We start from the raw sequence: 22,359 nt of genomic DNA on the forward strand, positions 1-22,359 counted from the left end.
ATTTTGGTGGCCATCGCTCACCAAAAAGTTATGCAACAGTTGTGCAAATGTTACAACGTAAAAGACTGAGATTTACAAAGAAATTAACGAATGCAGAGTAACAATAAAAATAAACAATGGACCGCATGCCATATTCTAATACACAGCAAATGTGCCAGTGTTAAATTAACACTGCATGGTGTCTATATGGGTCCACACCATTAAGTGTTAAGGGTGTTAAGTCAATGAGTCTCCACCTCCACACATCTGGCCCATTTTAATATGCGAGCAAGTCATGAGGATCAGAAGAGCCATCCCAGATTTACCCACCGTCATGAGAAAGACTCTGACCAAACAGGACCTTACAGCTTTTTCTTGCTTTGTATTAAAGTTTTTCTGGCTTTTCTCTGACAAATCTTGAAGGTTAAAGAGCTGTGAGCATGTTGTTATTGCATCAGAGGAAAAAACTCTTGGAGATGTACAGGATGTGTCTCCAGATTGGTGTATATATATTAATAGTGTGGTAGTATGTTTGATTGCCAGTCCTGCCTTTGGATGATTAATACATGTGGAAAGGTGTTAGGACAGTTGGGATACCCTTTTCTGTGCAGCTCCTGGTACCACCCACTCCCCTGTTGACCAATGGTGCTGGATGTATATTTGCATAGCATGACTCAGTACTGTTTTTGACTTAACAGATTTTTTTTAATCCACCGCAATTGTGATGAATAAGGCAAGAGAACAATAACCACCGAAATGGCTCTAACATTCCAGCCAAGGACCAGGTGGGGTGGTTTAGCCTCTATGGCATTGGCTGGAAGGAAAATGCTATGGAAAACCAATCATTTTGTTTCTTTTCTAAGTCTGCTCTTTCCAGGAAGATCATTTGGATCTTCTGTATCTTTACAATTGAGATTTCATCAGAGATGCACATATGTAAAAACTACACTGCCCATATCAATTAACATACAACAGGCAACTCAAAAATACAGATAATGCGATTATTAGAAATGTGGTAACGACTAATATCAGTGCCATACCAGCCTCGATCGTGGTGGGTTTCTAAAACTTAAGCTTAATGAAAATCTTAATATTAAATGAGCAAAGTGATTTGATTTGTTCTATTGCAAGTTGTGGTCTAAAACCAATGAGGCCACCACCCATTACATCTGCTTTAGCGGAAATACACTCCTTCAGCCCTTCTAAATAATTATGTGCCGCAGTCTAACAGAGTCTAGCTTCAAAATCTGTGTTTGGTGCCATACAGTTCACGCACTTTCATACCACAGAGAGTTCTCAGTACAGTTTTTTGATTAAAATGAGCTGAACTGAAATGCAACTTGCATAAAAAGAAAAAAGGCTATATTGGTCTAAGTCTTTCTTATTATGGTGGGTTAGTAAAACACAGCAGCTGAATGCCCAAATGAGTTCAAATGAGTGCACATTAAAATAGGGCAGATATGGGCCACCCATTTTGTACTTGTGTGCCACCCATATGAGCTTGCAATTTGGGAAGAGGTGGAGACACGTTGTCCTAACACTCTAGGTTGTAAATTGAACACTATAAGAGTTAATTAATATTAACACTGTAAAAACAACACTCACTGCACACTGAAAAGTGTTAAAGGTAACACTGAATGGTGTGGTCACATATAGACACCATGCAGTGTTAATTTAACACTGGCACATTTGCTGTGTGTTGGCGCAGTGTAGGTGCATGACTTGGGGTAGTGTTGGGGTACATTCTTTATCGTATTGGAAGCCATTAAGAAAAAAATGTTATGTTCGGCATTTGTTTTCTTACTTTACAAAGTACTGTTTTGATAAATGTGCTTAGATGTGTTTTGTATATGCTCTTCTTATTTTATCCTGTTTTGTGTTTAAATGCTAAATAAAAACCATATTTTGGTGTAAATTTTTGGGGCTGGGAAACAATTAATTGGTTTTCCATTATATTTTATGGGGGAAATTTGATCAGACCGTTTTAGGATTCAAACCTGAGTTCTGAACAGATTAAGTTCAAGTTCTGAGGTACCACTGTATTTTTTTATTTCTTAATTTTTTTTTCTATATTGTCTATAAATGTATGTACCAATATTGTCAAAACAAATTTCCAGTACATGCAGATGTACCTGGCCAGTGAATTCTGGCAAAGTGAATTCTGATTCTAAGTGACAGTAAGTCGGTGCTGTCCGTGGTGCTGAAAACCTGGATCATCAAATTCTGTTATATCTTGTTGCCCTCCAATCGAAGGAGAATAAAATGCATATGAGCATTCTAGGGTACATAAAATGCGAAGATATTACAAGCTCATTTTGTGTGCACATTATAAAATGGTTTAATACATATTAAGCACTTTCAATCTTTAGAAGCAGACGCACAATAGCTAAGAAAAGTAGGTGATGACCTGTCCAACCAGCAGTTCCATCTCCGATTGTACAAGAATCCCTTTCAGGTTAACTTCTGTAGGCATGGATACACTTATTTCCAGGACTGCCTTGAACTTCACCATGAGCCAATATCACAAAACTACTTTAATCACACTGCAGGCAGATAGTAGTTGATGCAAGAAAACTGCAAATAATGCCTCTGATCATGGGCACGAAAAGCATAAAAAAACATTTAACATGAAAGGAACATTTAACATTTATAGCATTTAACAGTACATCTGATGGCATGGAACTCGAGTTACTGAGCTGTATGACACTTCACCCCTGATGTCAACAGAGAGCTGGAGAGGGAGCAAACTGTGTAAATGGATACTGTAATCATATATCATTACTGTTACACTTTACAACTGCAGAAAGGACGTACACTGTAAATCAGCACTGTAATTATGTACTATTACTGTGACACTGTATAACCAAAGAGAGGACACACACTTTAAATGGATAATATAATCATGCACCATTCCCATAATACTGTTCAATTACAGAGAGGACATACTGTAAATGGATACTGTAATCATGTACTATTACTGTCACACATTATGATCACAGAGAGGACACTCACTGTAAATGGATACTGTAATCATGTACCATTACTGTCACACATTATGATTACAGAGAGGACACTCACTGTAAATGGATATTGTAATTATGTACTATTTACTGTTACAGTGTATAATTACAGAGGACACTCCCTGTAAATGGATACTGTAATTATGTACCAATTACTGTTACACTATGTAATTACAAAGAGGACACTTTAAATGGATACAGTAATTGTGTACCATTACTGTCACACATTATAATTACAGAGGGGACACACTGTAAATGGATACTGTAATCTTGCACCATTACTGTTACACTGTATAAATATAGAGAGGATATTCTCTGTAAAAGGACACTGTCATTATGTATCATTTACTGTTACACTATATAATTACAGCGAGGACACTTTAAATGGATGCAGAAATCCTGTACCATTACTCACTGTAAAAAAAAAATGTTCAGCCAACTCAAAAATTCAAGGAAACATGCTGAAATACATTTTTGAGTTAAATCAACTCAGTTACAAAAGTTCAACAAACCTATAGACAGAGGTTCAGCTAACTTTGACTTAAGAGTTAAGGCAACACTAATACAAGTTAGATTAACCTAGGTACAAAGTTTCAATAAAATAAATAAAAAGATTGTTAAATTATCAACACTATTTTGCAAGTTCGATTAACATAGGTACAGAGGTATAGTCAACTTTGTTTGAGGAGTCAAATTAAATTTAAATAAACCTGCCTTGTTTAGGTGACATTTTAAGAGTTAATGTTTCATTAATTTTTTTAAATAGCAAGATTCAACTGTAATATTTCAAGTTGCCTTGTTTAGAGTACTAAAAAACTTATATTATCATTAGAACCCACAGAAAAAAGTGTCACAAGGGTGTAGCTGGTTTGACCAAAAATTTTCATATAGGATTGATTGATTCTTTTCTGTAATGTGTTCAACTTCAGTTTCTTAGCTGCCCCATTTTAATATGCGCACAAGTCATGAGGATCAATAGAGCCATCCCAGGTTTACCCACCGACATGAAAAAGACTTACAGCTTTTTCTTGTTTGATATTGAAGTTTTGCTGGCTCAGTTCTGACTTATTCGAGAGCTGTGGTTCTGGTGGTTTTATAGCATGTTGACGTCAAGTCAGAGGAAAAACTCTTGGAGATGTACTGGCCATGTCTCCAGAATGGTATGTATTTTAATGTTGTAGCAGTGCATTTGGTTGCAGGTCCTGCCCTTGGATGATTAACATATGCAGAAAGGTGTCAGGACAGCTGTGATACCCTTTTCTGTGCAGCTCCTGGTACCACCCACTCCCCTGTAGACCAATGGTGCTGGATGTATATTTGCATAGCATGATACAGTACTGTCTTTGACTTAAGATTTCTTTTTTTTTAATCCACTGTGATTGTGATGAATAGGGCAAGAGAACAAAAACTTGCGCTTGCCAGTGATTAGGTGAGATGGCGTAGCCTCTGCGGTTTAGAGAAGGCATCAGAAAAAGCTATGGAAAATAATCTGCTTTCTTTCCATGCTCAGCCTAGACTCCCTAGGAAATGCATTGAGACCATATGTACTTCTGCAATTGATATATTGACTTTAACAGAATGTGCTGCAAAGCGTAATAGTAAGATTTCCTTGGGGATGTATATACATAAAAGCTATACCACTCAGACCAATTAGCATTCATCAACCACGAAGAACTTGTAATTACATGTGGTTAAGACCAATATCAGTGCCATACCATCCTCAATCGTGGTGGGTTTCTAAAAATTAAGCTTAATAAAAAATCTGAATATTAAATGAGCAAAATTATTTGATTTGTTCTCCCATCCCAAGTTGTGGTCTAAAAACAAAAGGTACTGTTTCTGGCCACTGTATCTTGTTTATAGCTATTTATGCAAGGATGCAACAATGTCTTGTAATAAAGTGGACTGTTTCAGTAAACTGGCTTTTGGGTTATTTAGTTGTTTCAAATTATATTCATTAGTTGAGCATGAGCAGTTTTATTGGTTTTAAGTGCAAAAAATCTAATGTATTAGATTGACTATTTTAAGTTGAACTGACCTGAAAAAATTATATTAACCAAACTTGAAAAAAGTTTGAAAAAATGAAGTAATATTTTAAGTTGATCCAATGTTTCCTTTTTAGCCTGTAGGTTCTAATGGTAATAGAAGTTTTTTAGTACTCTAAACAAGGCAATCTTACTATTTAAAAAAGTTAATGAAAACATTAACTCTTAAAATGTCACCTAAACAAGGCAGGTTTATTTAAATTTAATTTGACTCCTCAAACAAAGTTGACTAAACCTCTGTACCTATGTTAATCAAACTTGCAAAATAGTGTTGACAACTTAACAATCTAAGTTTATTGAAACTTTGTACCTAGGTTAAGCTAACTTGTATTACAGTGTCGCCTTAACTCTTAAGTCAAAGTTAGCTGAACCTCTGTCTATAGGTTTGTTGAACTTTTGTAATTGAGTTGACTAGCTTAACTCAAAAATGTATTGCAGCATGTTGCCTTGAATTTTTGAGTTTTTTTTTTTTTTTTACAGTTTGCTTACCTGAATGGCTTCTAGAGCAGTGCACATCGAGATGTTTGATGATCTTCTCCTTCATTAATGCACTACGCGCTGCCATTTCCATTCGCGGACCAATTCGTCAGTTAAGATGCGACCAAGGTACAAACTTTGTTGGTGCTAGAAGAGAGTTTGCTGAGGCATTAGGTGAAATGAAGAAAGAGGACTTCAGGGAAGAAGGATGTGAGTTTATCATGAACATGCCAGCTTCAAGTCATATGGGTGGTGTTTGGGAAAGGCAAATTCACACCATCAGAAGTGTCTTAACATCTATTCTGAAACAGTCATCCAGACAACTTGACTGCTCTTCTCTCAGGACATTCCTGTATGAAGTCATGGCTGTTATTTAACCACTGATTATCTCTGTGATGCATGTTGCCCAGAGCACCTGACTCCAAATCATATCTTGACCATGAAGTCAACAATAATATCTTCTCCTCCTGGACAATTTGTTAGGGAAGACCTTTATCTTCATAAAAGATGGCGTCGGGTCCAGTTTTTGGCAAACAATTTCTGGATGCGATGGAAGAAGGAATACGTCTTGAATCCTCAGTGTCGGCAGAAGTGGACCAAAGACCAAAGAAATGCATGTGGGTTAATGACATTGTTCTTCTACTGGATGACATGGCTCCATGCAGCCAGTGGAAGTTGGCCAAGGTCACTGAAGCGCTACCAGGAAGGGATGGAAGAGTGAGGAAGCTGAAGCTGTTGATCAGCGATCCTACACTAGATCCAAAGGGTAGACGTACTTCCAAGCCTACTTACCTTGAACGCCCTATTCAGAAGACTGTCACACTAATGGAGGCAGATTGAGGGACTGTATTTGCACTTACTCTCTGTCATTTTTAGTCTGGATCTGTAGCTGATCTTAAATAAATAATGAAAGAAGAGTATTAAAGATGTAGTTCAAATTCATAGCAAAGTTAATATATTTTCCCATTAAGATATTTAAAAATCACACAGGATTTTGGTGGGAGTGTAACTGTCATCAGTTACTTTAATAGCATGAATCATATTTTTAAAAATATATAGACTAGTATGTTTTGGGTTATTTATTCATTTATGGTATTTGTTTTCGCATGCACTATGATATGCCTAGTTTATATTAGGGATGCAACGGTACTTGGTAAAATACCGGACCATTCGGTATGCGCTGCACGGTCCGGTACGCCCTTGTGTACTGTGGTATTTCGGTTTTGCACTTCCTTTTGAAAATGGTGCTTAATGCTTATCAGACTACTGTTAAGCAGTAAGCGCCAATGAGCGAAAGCCCTCCACCGTGAGTTAATGTCCAATCACTGTTGTGGCTCCACCCACTCGCTCTCTCTCACACTGACGTAACTGGAGCTGAGCTCGCAGCTCCGTATGCAGACGCGGAAAAAAAGAAAAACAAACAAGTATGGCCAGCACTAGCGGAACAGTTGAGAGGCAGAAGTTTGAAGAAGCACCGGCTTCATACAAATGTCCAGTATGGAATTTTTTCAGGTTCGCTGTAGAATACAACGACCAGGGAGTCAAAACAGTTAATAGAAAAGTCACTGTTTGTAAACATTGCCTAACACGTGTCCCATACACTAATGAAAACACAAGCAATATGGCTAAGCATCTCAAGCGTAGTCATGCTGATATAACGGTTCCTGAACGGAGGACAGGCAAAAAGGTAACTGCGGGTAAACAAATGTCTATCGAAAAAGATTTTCAACAGACATACCCTGCCACATACATAAGAAAATAACCTGTGCAGTGGGAACATTCATTGCTAAAGATTTGCAACCCTTTTCTGTTGTCGAAGATGCGAGGTTTCGCCACTTAATTAAAACACTCAACCTACGTTATGTTGTGCCCTGCCGTACACATTTCAGCGACGTTATAATTCCTGACCTCTATGACAAAGCGCGCAAAGGCATCGAAAACGATTTGGCTCAAGCACAGAGCTTCAAGTGGAATATAGTGTTTAGAGCACTTTAAGAGGCACTTTAACATTTTTAAAAGTGTCTTTGTTTATATTTTGAGTTTGAATTTTATACATGTATACATATTTTATACATAAATAAGAGGCAGTTTATTAGTTTTGTTGTGTTATTATTTGTAGTGTTGTGTTTAAACCGAACCGAAACCGTGGTCCAAATACCGAGGTACATACCGTACCGTGGGATACCTGTACCGTCGCACCCCTAGTATCTATAGTTATAAATTTTAATCGAAATTAGCTCTAAACCACTAAACATTGGACGTCGGATAGATGTGCAGATCATGTCTATATTGGGTCTCTCAGTCCATGACCAATTCTGGACATCTATACAATGTACAAACTAGGTCCACAATTTGAACGTCCATCCATGACCCAACTTGTACGTCAATATGACATTCAACATTTGAACGTAATTTTTTTGGACGTCATGTGGATGTCTATGACAGGTGCAGGAAATATACTTTTATTTACAAATATCAACATTGTTGTTATCAGCATAATACATGTGAATACAGATTATTTATGTTCAAGGCAATGGAAACGGCCGCACGGCTTTTCAGCCTGCTTTGCAAGTTCACTACCTAAATCCCTATATTGAGTCCACCCATCGTTCTCCTGTAAACTGAAGGTAAGCTTGGTCAGCCCAGTAAATTCTATATCCATTTGTACGTATAGTGTTAGCTAGTTTAGCGTTATTGTCTTAAATTCCCAAAGCTGCTGTGGTTACAGAAGTTAGCATGTCTTAACGGCACAGATTTTTTCGTTTTGCGTTAGCTTGCTGCTATGTACAGCACTCTTGGTTCAGTTTCAATGGTATTTTGACTGTCCACGAGAGCATGTCGTTTAATGTAAATGTAAACTTTTACATTAAACGACATGTAAACTTGTAGCTTAGTAGTTAGTGTATAATTGTTAACCATGTTTCCAGATGGTGGAGGACATGTTTTCTGTACCAGTTACTGTAATTTTCCTGTAGCTTTTTGGCTCAACAGATAGTTTTAACTGGAAATGCATTACAACTTTGTAGGCGTTTGTTCATCACGTGACAGCCCAATTAGCTAACCAAGGCAGTCTGAGCCGGAAAAAGAATTGATTAGTTCATCTCTCCAGTCTTCGGATTTAAGTCGTTCGTTCATCACGTCACAGCTCCATAAGTTAACCTACAGCAGTGTTGTGCCTGAACGAGTTCATTGAACGATCGTTCATGAACTTGTTCATATTCTGGGTGAACGTGAACTGAACGTGCTGTATAGTATCTGCCTGATGAACGTGAAAGTGAACGCGCTCATTCTGGCGTTTATGAACGTCGTTCTCTCGTAGTTCAATTTTGTTCTAGAGAGTGCCAGATTTCCATGGAGCCAGGCAAAATCCCGGCTATAACCACTGACTGTACAATATCTAGGTTACAACCGCCACAACACAATCTAAAACGGGCTTTATTATATAGGGGGAAAGACCAGATCTGGCAACACCATCCACCACAGAGTCACACCGCGCATGCGTCATTAAATTGCGAAGGATGAATGGAGGCAAAATCCGATGAAGGCAGCGGCACTACTTCTGTCTCAATGATGAATGAAACTTCATATGTCCACCTAAAAGAATTTTTTTGTGGTACATCCTTGTTTCCTACCTCAGCCTGGTTCCTACCTCAGATTGTTTCTTAATTCCTCATTAAAAAAACCATTCAAGCAGCACGTTCTTCCTCATGTTTCTGAGAATATACTGTAGGGTGAAAGCTGCAGCTGGATACGAGTGTGGACTGAATGGGGGGCAACAACTGGAAAATGCCAGTATTCTTAGGGTAACAGCTTGCAGCAACATACTGGAAAAAATAAAACCTGCGAACTTAGTTAAAAAAATTTGAGTTATGAACTATGAACTGAACTAGTTCATTTTAAAATGTGTGAACTGAACTTTGAACTAGTTCATGTAGAAAATGAACTTTCCCAACACTGACCTACAGTATGCAGTTTGAGCCGGAAACAGAATTGATTAGTTCATCTCTCGAGTCTTCGGGTTTGAGTCGTTCGTTCATCACGTGACAGCCCCATAAGCTTAACCTATGCAGTCTGAGCCAGAAAGAGAATTGATTAGTTAATTCCTCGAGTCTTTCGAGTCGTTCATTCTTATGTTATGTGACATGACAGCACTGGATATAGAAATTAGTTACTAATGTACAACCTTCCTTACAAACGGGTGCATAGTTTATTATTATTATTAATAATTATTATTGTTATTATTATTATTATTTATTATATTTAGTCTGTGTATATTTAGTTTATTAATGTGTGAATTTCTGTCATGATGGTTCTTTTCCATTACACTGAATGTACTATCAGAGATCAAATCAAGTATCAGACATACTTGTTTTGTTTTTTTAATCAATTCTGTTTCCGGCTCAGACTGCATAGACAAGCTTATGGGGCTGTCACGTGATGACAGCCCCATGGAGTGAGAGCCTGTCCCAGAGTAAGTGATCCTCACCTGGGTGCCCATCAGTGAATAAGAGGATAAAGAGAAGCATGAGAGGACCCTTATGTGTGTCTCACTGACCTCAGGTCTGTAAAGACTGACACTCACTTCCTGATTCTCCATTTCGTCACTGCCTCCCTTTTATGGGTTTTGTAAGTTTAAAAATCAGCCATCTATCTTTCACCCTCTTACCCAGGATGGGGTCACAGTCAGCCTGGGGCACATCCCAGGAAGTACGGGACACAAATCAGGGGACACCCTGGATGGGATGCCAGTTCATTACATACAGGCAGTTTATTGTTTCTGACTGCCACAGATATTTATTTCAACACTGAGGGAGGTAACCATAGGACTTGGAGAAAACCTACAAAATGACAGACTGAGAGCCAGGATTCAAACCCATACACCTAAAAGACAAAAATCATCTGTGTTACACACTGAGAGACCACTGCAGCCTGCAGGCTTGATGAAAAGCATTTTTATTAATGTTATGTATGAAACAAATACTGTGCAAGTCAGATACATATTGATACATAATATAACAGCAACAGGGCAGCTTTTAATTCCACAATCAGAGGAGAGCAGGGAAGCAGCAAAATAGTGAAGCTGCTCCAGCAGGGGGCAGTAAAGTGTGTAAGAAGAGCTTAAAATTAAAGCCAGAGCCCATAGACCTCAGTAAACCCCCACTGGTAAATACTGTATATACACAAGAGAAAAACAGACATTGGCAAATACTTTCTCAACTGTATATTGTGGTAACAGATATTTTATTTTATACTAATTAAACAGGATAGTCATTGATATTTTTTCAATTTGTATGAATGAAAAGCAACAATTCACAGAACGCCAAGAAAATAGATTTTTTCTATTTTGTCCAAAGCAAAGTACAAGTGAGGCCAATAGCACATTGACTGTGGTTCAAAGGCACAACAGCCATGAATGTGTGTTTCACACCAGCTGATTCTTACTGTCATACTGTAATGTGAGAGAGCTGCATGCCGTTTAAATACAGCTGACATCACTGTAAGATGCTCCTCTCTGGTGATTATCACGGTGGCCCCTAGAGACAAAACACAAACAAAAGAAAAAGCAGAAACAAAATGAAAATGCGCTGAAATTCAAAAAAGACAAACAAAAGAAAAAGCAGAAACAAAATGAAAATGCGCTGAAATTCAAAAAAGACAAACAAAAGAAAAAGCAGAAACAAAATGAAAATGCGCTGCAATTCAAGATTTTCTTTTGTGTTTTTTAATTTGCAGCACATTTTCATTTTGTTTCTGCTTTTTCTTTTGTTTGTGTTTTTTACTTTGCAGTCACTGCAAAGTCATCACTACAGTTTCTGTGTGTCCCTCACAGCTGTCATGCTGAACAGCAGCTCAGTGTTGCTGCCCCCTACTGGAAAAGGAACAGATAAGCATGAACATTGGTACTTGATGCGTTAGTTCAGGTTGAGGCAGTAATAGAGCTTAGATCGGGCCCAAAAAATTCAACCCGATCCTACCCGAGCCCGTGCACCTTGTGTCCGAGCTCGACCCGGTCCGACACATTAACTGTAATTATGAGCCCGAGCCCGATTTAAACCCGACTATTTTTTAATACGTGAGCCGTTGTAACAGACGTTCTCAACTACAATTCTAAGTTGTTTGAACTGCAGAAATTAGTTTAGATTTATCTTAATGAAAAATGCAACAAGGACGAAGCATGTAAACTGCATTGTTTGTTTATTCAGAATGGATCGCAAATAGATCCGAATGAAAAAAAAACGTGAACAATGATAAACACAGAAAATGAACAAGTAATTAACTTTGGATGGCATATTTAATAAATATAAGTTTTAGAATATTTTTAAACAAAATAGGTAATAGCGGAACTGTTGTTCTGATGTCCGCAAGTATTAAGACACGTTTAGAAGAAAAGCACGTTTTCACTTATCCAGTTCGCTTGCTGCTGGAACCAGTTTGTGTGCTCGGCATCGAACTTTAAGTAAAGGGTTAAGAAAAAGGTTAAATCCTTCCGTAAGCAGCCAACGAGGTATGTGTTAATTAAGTTTTAGTTAAGTTTGTTGTATTTAGCCATGTAAATGCTAACTGAGGTTCGTGTTAACTGTATATGAATTCTCTAAGCTGTCTTTATTGTTATTTATGTTTATATTTCATTTGAATTTCAATGTTTGTTAGCTAATATTGTAAGTAAATGTGCTTGATTTTGTGTTTCCGTATCTGTATTTAGTTCTCACGTCTGCCATGATGGTGATAATAACGAAGCCACTGTCTTTCGAATAAACCGTCGGCTCAGTTAAATGCAAAGGACTCTTGTGCTCGTGTCTTACGGGAGGGAGCTACATTTATAATTATGGCATAGCTCTCCACCCAATTAGGCTAATTAAGTAATGATTTAAAAAAAAAAAAAAACACACACAAATGCTTGATCATGGCCCCGCCCAGCCCGACCCGGCCCGGCCCGGCCCGGCCCGAAGATAGTGGCAGGAAATATCGGCCCGACCCGGCCCACGGGTCGGGTCGGGTCAAGTCTGGGCTCGGCCTCGGGCAGAGAATCTAAACTCTAGGCAGTAACACCTTCCTTAGCATTTCAGGCAGTGTGGTGTGGTAATGTTACTGCTACAGGAACAGGAAATCAGACTCTGGGAAGTCTGTTTAATTCACTTTCATCTAGCTTTTAATTTGAAGCCAAATAACCTACATGTATGATGTTGGTATCATGGCTGTATACAGTGTCAAATGAAACATACAACATGTATGAAGCATCACAAATTAAATTTATCACACCTCATGTTAGAACAGATTGTCCAAACTCACCTCTATGTGCTTCAGGGTGAATGAGCTGTAGACCACACTCTTGGATGAGCTTACAACAGAATGGTGAGAAGAACATCTAGAGGACACCTGCTGAGAGTATATAACTGTTTACAGTGGAGGTACAAGACCAACCTTTGTACAAAAACCATAAATCCATAAACTCCAGGGTATCATGGGACTTCATGGTATATTACATCTGATTCTGCTACACATGGATGTGACAGATCAGTTGAGTTGTAGATGTATCTACCTAGTGAGGACATTATTGATACACGTTTTACTCTCATTGTGGTGTCTCAGAGGCCGCAAACAGGAACACATTATGACCATGTATCTCTACAGAACCACCTGTCCATTCTTAAATTGACAGCAATCAAATATAATTGTTGGTGAATTTTGTAATAATTTTGTGCATCAGTTAATGATTTGTACTTCTACATGTGCTGTCAAATGCTTGTTCTTTTTTCCATGTAGAGACTTTAATTACAATTTAACAACTGGCTTATAAAATAAGCCATAAAATGCAGTCTCGTTACACACTAATAACATTAAATGTTTAGAGACAGGAGCTACACTCATAAACACCATCATATGTATGTTATTTTTGTGCTTTACCTGCTCTAGCGGGTTTCCCTTTATGATGCCAGTTCTGTCTATGACAGCAAATTCATGGTCTGGGTTCAACTAGAAAAAAGTCACAACTCAGCGTTCAAAACAATCACTCCTCACATCAGCTTTATTTACAGAGATAAACTTCTCAGTGGGTTACTGGCTGTTAACAGTTTGGTTTTGTTTTTTGTTTTTAGAAAATACAAAACCCTGCGGAATTTTCTAGAGTTTTCCCCCCATATTAAACATGAACTCACTGTTAATTCTGTACTTCCTGGATTTTGGTTCATGGCCCTTTTTTTCTCTACAAGGAAAGAAATGAGAAATAAAGCCAAAGGAATTTATTCTGATCACATCACTCACTTTCAACTGATTCTGATAATTTGCTGTATGACAAACACATGGTAATTTCCTCTTGGTTATCATGTACATAAGTGTGAAAATGTTAGTCAGTCTAATAACTGTATAAAACTACACAAATGTATATGAGCCATTGGCATCTCAGGTGAAATCTGATTACCAACCTACACTTACAGGTAACCCAGTTAATGATGCCCAGCTGGCCCTGGTTGGAATAACTAACTTGTTTAGGGTTTTATAAGCTCAGCTGGGTGGACACAGACTCAGAGGGTCAGAGGAAAGTCTGCAGGATCATGGAGGAAGGATCCTTCAGGGCTGCTGTGCTCTGGTGTCTTGTTTGTTCCACAGTGGTTTTTAGCTCTGCACTGTTTTTAGTCTGTGTTCCCAAAGGGACTGTGACCATGTTTTGTGTTTTAATGTTACTGTATAACCTGTGTGTCTGAATGCTGCTGTCTGTGTCTCTGTCCAGCCGTCTTTGGAAAAGGATAAAAGCATGAAGTTGTAGCTGCTGCTTACAGGAGTGCAGAGGGACAAGCATCACTGCTCAGACAGTCAGGTCACTTATACACCGTCTGCATCAGCAGATACTCACTGTGTTTGTCACACACTTTCCATGTGATGATGATGATGATCAACAGCAGCACCGATAAGCCCAGTCCTACATACAGAAACAAGCTACACCAAGGAGCTGAATGAGAGGGTGGATTTGAACAGTAAAGTCTTACATGCTTTATAGCAACATACTACAGCCACATCTGTACTATTACACAGGATACATGCGAGGAACAGGAGACATTAACAAAGAATATAAAAATAGCTAGAGAATTTTAACTGTCAGTATTACTGTGATTATTAAGCATGTTATATTGTTTTGTAAAATCCGTCCATCCATCCATCCATCCATTTTCACCCTGCATGTGATGCCATCACAGGGAAATTATAATTATGAAACAAAGAAAAACCATGTTCTCATAAAATAACAGAAGTTTCCCATCACTGTGTGATCAGGTAGATGCTCATAGCTGGACACCACACTGCCCTAAGTGCTGCTGAATGCTTACCTCTGTTTTTCAATAATCCATCCTTCTTCATCATGTGCCAAAAATGGACAGCAGTGGAAACAAGAGAAAGGATTGTTAAATTAAAAATAAACAACCCTGTTCACAGGGTGCCACTAGAGATAGTGGACAGGTGAGATAAATGATGTTATTAATATATCACAATATATTTATGGCAGAACTGGATCAGACATTACAGAGTGCAGCTGTAACACTGGCCTTTGCTGCAGTTAGAAACTACCTGCAGACAATCACCCAGCCTGTATACCTTTAGTAGCAATTAATCCCTATAAATGTCTGAAAAAAAGGAAAAGAAAAAAAAACAACAGTTTTTAATGTATGACAGTGAAAACGTACATTTCATGTTTGCCAAACTGGATTTGTACACATTATAAACTGCTGTAAGATGAATATGGCTGTTTGTCCATTTCCAGTAAGCTGATGTCTTTCATAATACATTCCAGGCAATTGACTGTGTGTCTGATTGAGACAATAGTCAGATCTGTAATACTTGTCAAATTATACAAATGTATCATAATCTAGAAATAGGTGAATCCTGAGGCCTCAGTACAGCCCCCAGGTGTAAGACACAGAGCAGATGCTCATGTATTTGATAAAGAGCAGAACCTGTATCGAATGAGGTCATCAGGCTGTATTATGGGATGTCTCCCTCAGAGGTAATGCTGTTATGCAAGTTGATCTTCCTGTACATTTATCCAGACACTTGAAATTATAGCCATGAAACATCAGTAACTGACAGTAAATTAAGTTTCTCACCTGCGTGAAGTTGCCCCCCCATATGTTTCAGATTTCAACCAAATTGGTCTCAATCGTATGTGCCGCGTTTGTGCCGTTAAAATTTTTGTTTGTTTAAGTTTCTGAGATATAAATGTTTGTTCACATGGTGACGTCATCAGTGTGAAGTTGGCCCCCTATTTGCATCTGATTTCCACCAGACCGATTGCAATCGTGTGTGCTGCGTTTGTGCTGGTTTGTGCCGTTAAAACTATCCTTTGTGCTACTTTAGTTTCTGAGATATAAATGTTTGTTCACATGGTGACATCATCAGTGTGAAGTTGGCCCCCCATTTGCATCTGATTTCCACTAAACCGATGGCAATCGTGTGTGCTGCGTTTGTGCCGTTAAAATTGTCCTTTGTGTTGCTTCAGTGCAGAGATATTGCTTATATACATGGTCACGTGATTCCGCCATTAAGTTAGTCCCCCATAGTGATGTGGTTATCCGCTACTTTTAAGTAATTGATACTACCAAGTACTCAGCAGTCCAGTATTCGTTACTTAATACTCGTTACCCAATATTAGTTACTACAATGAACTTCAGACGTACGTATATCTTATGTCATTTGAACGGCGATGGGCGACTATAATTACCCCAGCCAGTCAGTGCAGTGACCCAGCTTTATATTTTAGCAGATTTGGAGTGAGATTATTTTTTCCAGGACAAACAAACAAGAAACACAAACTAGTCAAACCACATTAAAAGCTTTATAAAATATTTTAGCACATTCATAGCAATATTCTTTTTTCGAGAGGCAAACAAACTACAAACAAACCAAAGGCACTGACAACTATGGTAAAAATCTGATATTGCATGATAGGATACTGTTTACGGTCATGATATGGTATTCTCTAAATTGAACACGTGCAGTTACATTTATAACTATTAATACATTTAACAAAATAAACATTTTTAAAGATTTATAAAACAGTATTATTGTTGAGCATGTAAGCCGCCATGTTGAAATTACGTCACTGGGGCAACTCGGACAACAACATCTTTAACATTAACGTCATAAAAGAGGCGTGTTTCCGACGGGAAGTGACGTTTTTCGTGACGTTTTCATCCGAGTTCCAACTTGGAGAGAAATAATCGAAAACCTAAGTTAATATAATACGCTTTGGTTTATTGTATATAACCCTCATTGTTGTTTGTTGTTTGCTGTTTTTTTTCTCTTTATTGTTGTAGATGTGATTGTTGAATGCATAATAAAAAAAACAAGAAAGAAATAATCGAAAGCACCATAAGCCTTAAGGTACCCCCGACATACTGAACACATTGTGATGATGACAATTACTACAAGATAGTCTAATACATAGATATTTTTGCTTATATGTTATTTTTGCAGGCTACAATACTGTTTTGACTGACCTGCTACCCACCCGTGTGTAATGAATTTCCCGCCCGTAAAATTACAGAACATTAAAATCCGCCCGTTTCAGCAACTATCTACGGGTACCCGACCCGGTGCAGGACTCTGGCAGACATACATAGCGTTTTGCTACAAGGTAGTGAACGCCCCAGCACCAAACGCGACCAGTTAATGCTTAATACTGTACAACAATGTATAATAAACTCTTGTCATTTTTCCTGCACTGTGTATTGTGATGTCTAAGTTACCTTCCCATGCACCCTCTTACTTGTTGCACATGGCGGTTAAATAAAAATGTCCAATAATGAAGTTTTACTGCCTTTGTAAAAATATAGCGGAAAAATATGTATGTCTGAATACGTATGTGTGTGTGTGTGTGTGTGTGTGTATAGATAATGCACAGATATAGACCTCAAAAATATGAACCCCCCCCCCCCCCCCATTTCTAAAATGGCATTGCTCACATGAAAATACAGCGCCCCCTCATTAAATAGCAGCATAAAATGAATACAAAGTGCTACATACGAAACGCATATGGGTGTTAACCGCTTTATTTGGCACGATTTTGAAATGCGGCATCTGGCTGGCGGGGCTGACTAAGTACTGTACTGTACGTGCAGCTTTGTCGTGGAGTCATCAAATTCTCCACCTTCTGTTAACATGAGCCTGAGCACTATACAGCAATCACGTAAATAAGCAATATCTCTGCACTGAGGCAGCACAAAGGACAGTTTTAATGGCACAAACCGGCACAAACGACGCAGAAATGATTGCGATTGGTTTGGTGGAAATCAGATGCAAATGGGGGGGCTAACTTCACGCTGGTGTCACGTACGTCACCATGTAAACAAACTTTGATATCTCACAAACTAAAGCAGCACCAAGGATAGGTTTAACGGCACAAACGCAGCACACACGTACGATTGCCATCGGTTTGGTGGAAGTCAAATGCAAATGGGGGGCTAACTTCACGCTGGTGTCACGTGACCATGTAAACAAACATTTATATCTCACAAACTAATACAGCACAAACAAAAATTTTAAAGGCAGAATCCGGCACAAACGCAGCACATACAATTGAGACCATTTTGGTTGAAATCTGATACATATGGGGGGGGCAACTTCACGCAGGTAATTTACCTCTGTGTTTGTGTTAATGTCCTTTCTGACTGAATGACATGTTACATACTGTGCATCTCATTGGCTACAGTCTGCAGTACAGACATCTTACCTGTGACTGACAGGTAAACCCGTGTTCCCACAGCTGAACTTCTGTTGATCTCCACACCACACCAGTAGTAACCAGAGTCCACAGCTGTCAGATTGTTCATGGTTACATTGAAGACTCGCTTAACAGGATCATTTGTGATTGACACTTCATCCTTCATCTTTGGAGAGTCAGTGCGTATTATGGGAGTACATGAACTCAAGTCACTCCCTTTGCACCAGTATTTCACATACTGTCGATATTTGTTGTCATAGAAACATGGGATGGTGACAGATCCTCCTCTCTCTACAGTCACCGTGTTCAGTGTGAACACACCTGCAGGGACAGAATGAAAATCACCAAGCTCAGGTATTGATCAAAACTGTAACTTGATCCCTTTTACATATTAAAAAAGGTTCTCCTGTGTTTGTGTTAATGTCCTTTCTTTCTGACTGAATGACGTTACATACTATGCATTTCATACAGTCTGCAGTACAGACATCTTACCCTCAGAGACTGACAGATAAACCTGTGTTCCTACAGCTGAATCTCTGCTGATCTCCACACCACACCAGTAGTAACCAGAGTTCCCAGTTGTCAGATTGTTCATGGTTACATTGAAGACTCGCTTAACAGGATCATCTCTGATTGACACTTCACCACTTTTCTTTGGAGAGTCAGTGCGTACTATGGGAGTACATGAACTCCAGTCACTCCCTTTGCACCAGTATTTCACCTGCTGTCGATATTCATTTTCATAGAAACATGGGATGGTGACAGATCCTCCTCTCTCTACAGTCACCGTGTTCAGTGTGGACACACCTGCAGGGACAGAATGAAAATCACCAAGCTCAGGTATTGATCAAAACTATAACTTGATCTCTTTTATATATTAAAATAGGTTCTCCTGTGTTTGTGTTAATGTCATTTCTTTCTGACTGAATGACATTACATACTATGCATTTCATGCAGTCTGCAGTACAGACATCTTACCCTCAGTGACTGACAGGGAAACCCGTGTTCCCACAGCTGAACCTCTGCTGATCTCCACACCACACCAGTAGTAACCAGAGTCCACAATTTTCAGATTGTTCATGATCACAGTGAAGAGTCGCTGGCCAGGATCATTTCTGATTAACACTTCACCACTTTTATTTGGAGATTCAGTGTGTACTATGGGAGTACATGAACTCCAGTCACTCCCTTTGCACCAGTATTTCACCTGCTGTCGATATTCATTGTCATAGAAACATGGGATGGTGACAGATCCTCCTCTCTCTACAGTCACCGTGTTCAGTGTGGACACACCTGCAGGGACAGAATGAAAATCACCAAGCTCAGGTATTGATCAAAACTATAACTTAATCTCTTTTATATATTAAAATAGGTTCTCCTGTGTTTGTGTTAATGTCATTTCTTTCTGACTGAATGACATTACATACTATGCATTTCATGCAGTCTGCAGTACAGACATCTTACCCTCAGTGACTGACAGGGAAACCCGTGTTCCCACAGCTGAACCTCTGCTGATCTCCACACCACACCAGTAGTAACCAGAGTCCACAATTTTCAGATTGTTCATGATCACAGTGAAGAGTCGCTGGCCAGGATCATCTCTGATTGACACTTCAGCACTTTTCTTTGGGCTATTAGTGCGTACTATAGGAGTACATGAACTCCAGTCACTCCCTCTGCACCAGTATTTCTCCTGATGTTGATACATGTTGCTATAGAAACATGGGATGGTGACAGATCCTCCACTCTGTACAGACACCGTGTTCACTGTGGACACAGCTGCAGGGACAGTATGAAAATTACCAAGCTGATTAACTCTCACTCCCTCTTATACCATATACACATATTCACAAAGTCAGTACCAGTCCACTATAGGTTGCAGTACTTCACTATGTAGATTACTGAAGTGTTTTATTTCACCGAATTTGCAAAAATAAAAGTTTAATGAATGATTAACTGATCAGTTAGTATAACACTAGCAACAAAACTCTACTTTGCCTGCTTACAATTATTTAAATGTACATATATTGGCCAAACATCAGTTACAGAGCCAAACTGATGCTCTTTTGTGGTACGTTAATTTATGTATTTATGCTTTGCATTTTTTTGTAGATTAACTTACATTAAAGGACATTCCTTAACATATTACTTATATTTAACCTCCTGAACTGACCCTCTTACTTCTCCAGGTCTCATTTATGGTATTGATCAAAACTAAATCTGATACCAGTGTTTAATAAACGGTATGTCTCTCGGTGGGGGGGGAGACTAAGATTATTGTGTTATGTTTATGGAAACATCAGGCTTAAATACATGACTGAAATACTTTGTAACAGAATGTAACAGACATACACACACACACACACTCATGTATATTGTATACACTGAATTATTATTAAAAATAAGCTGGCTAATAGTTACTTTTAACCAATAATCCATATTTGTATAATTTAACACCGTGTGTGGTCTCCATATGTATGTGATGGACTTTTGCTAGGTGTTTCGACAGATTACTGTTGTTTCTACCCTTACACGCAAAAGACTTGTTACTTAGTCATTGCCAGCATTGACTCCAGTGAAATGTAATTACACTTTTGAATGTTTAGTTCTCTCTGCCTCCATCACTAAAAGCAGTGTGTGTGCTGTACATTGCAGTGCATGAGAGAGAGAGAGCGATTGAGCTGCCCCCCCCCCACTTTCTTCTGGATTTAGAATAGTGAAAATGCCATCAGACACTTTGCTGCAATAGCCGCCCCTGGTATATCGCAAGCTGTAGTGAGTACGCAAAACAGTCCAAGTCCAAGCCATTTGCTTTTTTCATATTGCTCACCTTGTGTGTAATTGTGTGCGCTTAAACACTGACTGTCCCTTAAACATACGGCCACCTCACAAAACATTGGTTTTAAAACGATTGCAAACTGCTGTGCTACTAGTTGCTGTTTCAAGCGTAAAATACTTATTTGATGTTCTCCTCCTTACATGGTATGCGCATGTAATGTTGTGAAAATATGCTATACAAAATAAAATAAAATAAAACAATAGACATGTCACAGCAGGCGTAAGTCACTGTGCTCACATCCATTAAACTAAAACTAAATGAAAATGAAATAAATATTAGACGTGGATCCGTGACATACAGCCGATTCCCGATCCGTCTAACAGGTATAGAGCAGCGCCGATACTGATCCAAATATCAGATCGATGCACCTCTACAGCTGATGAGTTCATAACACAACATTTCACAAATAAAAATGTACAATGTCACTGCCAAACCCCAACACAGGCACACATATGGGCAGTGGTGGGCACTGTAGGCAGTGGTGGCTTGATGGTCAGGGAAGCGCACTTGTAATTGAAAGATTGCTGGTTCGAATCCCCGACCCGCAAGGCACCACTGAGGTACCCAAGCACTGCTCCCCGGGTGCTGAATTAGCTGCCCCCTGCTATGTCACAAAAGTCACATATGGGTTGAATGCAGAGGTCACATTTCGTTGTTGCACGCTGTGTGCTGTGGTGTGTTAACACTGATCACCTAATTCTAATATACGCAACATGTCACAGTATGACAAGAAAGGTTCCCATCTGGAGTAGAGCTTTTTCACAGACCTCTCAACCTAAATGTAATCTCTTCTAGCTTTAGAAAGTAAGTTATGTCTTCCAGCCAAGCAGCAGCAGATGGAGGAGTGGGAGATTCCCAGGGCAGCCAGATTCTCCTACAGGCCAAAAGCGACGTGAATGCAATGATGGCAGATTGGTTTACATTTAAGTCAAAGTTGTCATCTGCTACCCCAATTACAGCTACAAGTGGACAAGGTCTCAGTGTCACCCCAAGAACCTCAGTGATGGTTTTAAAAACCACTGTCCAGTAGCCCTCAAGCTGAGGGCAAGAGCAGAAAGCATGTGCTAGATCAGCTGGAGAAAGGGAGCATCTGTCACAGCCAGCATGATGGTGATAAATCCTTCATTTGCACAATTACAGTGTATGTGTACAAGTACATTGGAATTCTTCTCACAGCACAAGGTTCCACATCATCCTCCTCAGCCCCTGCTGCTAGAGGACTCACCCCAGGTCCTGGCCATGGCTGTTCCAAGTGGGCCAAGGGTCAGTATGGAGCCAGACGGTTTTGAT

The 22,359-nt window shown here is 39.1% G+C and overlaps 1 protein-coding gene across 6 annotated transcripts; it reads right to left on the reverse strand.

Moving 5' to 3' along the window:
• Positions 1–10,458: 10,458 nt before the first annotated feature.
• Positions 10,459–20,026, reverse strand: LOC111841546 (polymeric immunoglobulin receptor-like). Of its 6 annotated transcripts, none has more exons than XM_072710596.1 (10): positions 19,695–20,026; positions 19,209–19,523; positions 18,723–19,037; positions 18,240–18,551; positions 14,842–14,863; positions 14,373–14,455; positions 13,678–13,724; positions 13,427–13,495; positions 12,812–12,901; positions 10,459–11,055 (listed from the first exon to the last, which is right to left on the reverse strand). In XM_072710596.1, the coding sequence occupies exons 1-10, from the start codon at positions 19,936–19,938 to the stop codon at positions 11,044–11,046; spliced, it is 1,509 nt and encodes a 502-aa protein (XP_072566697.1). In that variant the 5' UTR covers positions 19,939–20,026; the 3' UTR covers positions 10,459–11,043. The 6 variants fall into 6 exon arrangements, with proteins under 6 accessions (XP_072566697.1, XP_072566696.1, XP_072566695.1 ...); XM_072710595.1 differs by having other exon boundaries at positions 12,812–12,898; positions 14,842–14,866; XM_072710594.1 differs by having other exon boundaries at positions 14,842–14,866.
• Positions 20,027–22,359: the final 2,333 nt, after the last annotated feature.

This window comes from Paramormyrops kingsleyae, chromosome 4, assembly GCF_048594095.1.
Source record: "Paramormyrops kingsleyae isolate MSU_618 chromosome 4, PKINGS_0.4, whole genome shotgun sequence".
Taxonomy (NCBI): Eukaryota; Metazoa; Chordata; class Actinopteri; order Osteoglossiformes; family Mormyridae; genus Paramormyrops; species Paramormyrops kingsleyae.

Excerpts from the sequence above, each read along its gene's own strand:
- LOC111841546 (XM_072710594.1), bottom strand. The coding sequence starts at position 19,938 with ATGTATCAACATCAGGAGAAATACTGGTGCAGAGGGAGTGACTGGAGT. Across the intron at positions 13,725-14,372 it reads GAAAGTGTGTGACAAACACA|AGAAAAAAAGGGCCATGAAC; the intron begins GTGAGTATCTGC and ends CTTTCCTTGTAG. Across the intron at positions 13,496-13,677 it reads CAGGAAGTACAGAATTAACA|TTGAACCCAGACCATGAATT; the intron begins GTGAGTTCATGT and ends ACTTTTTTCTAG.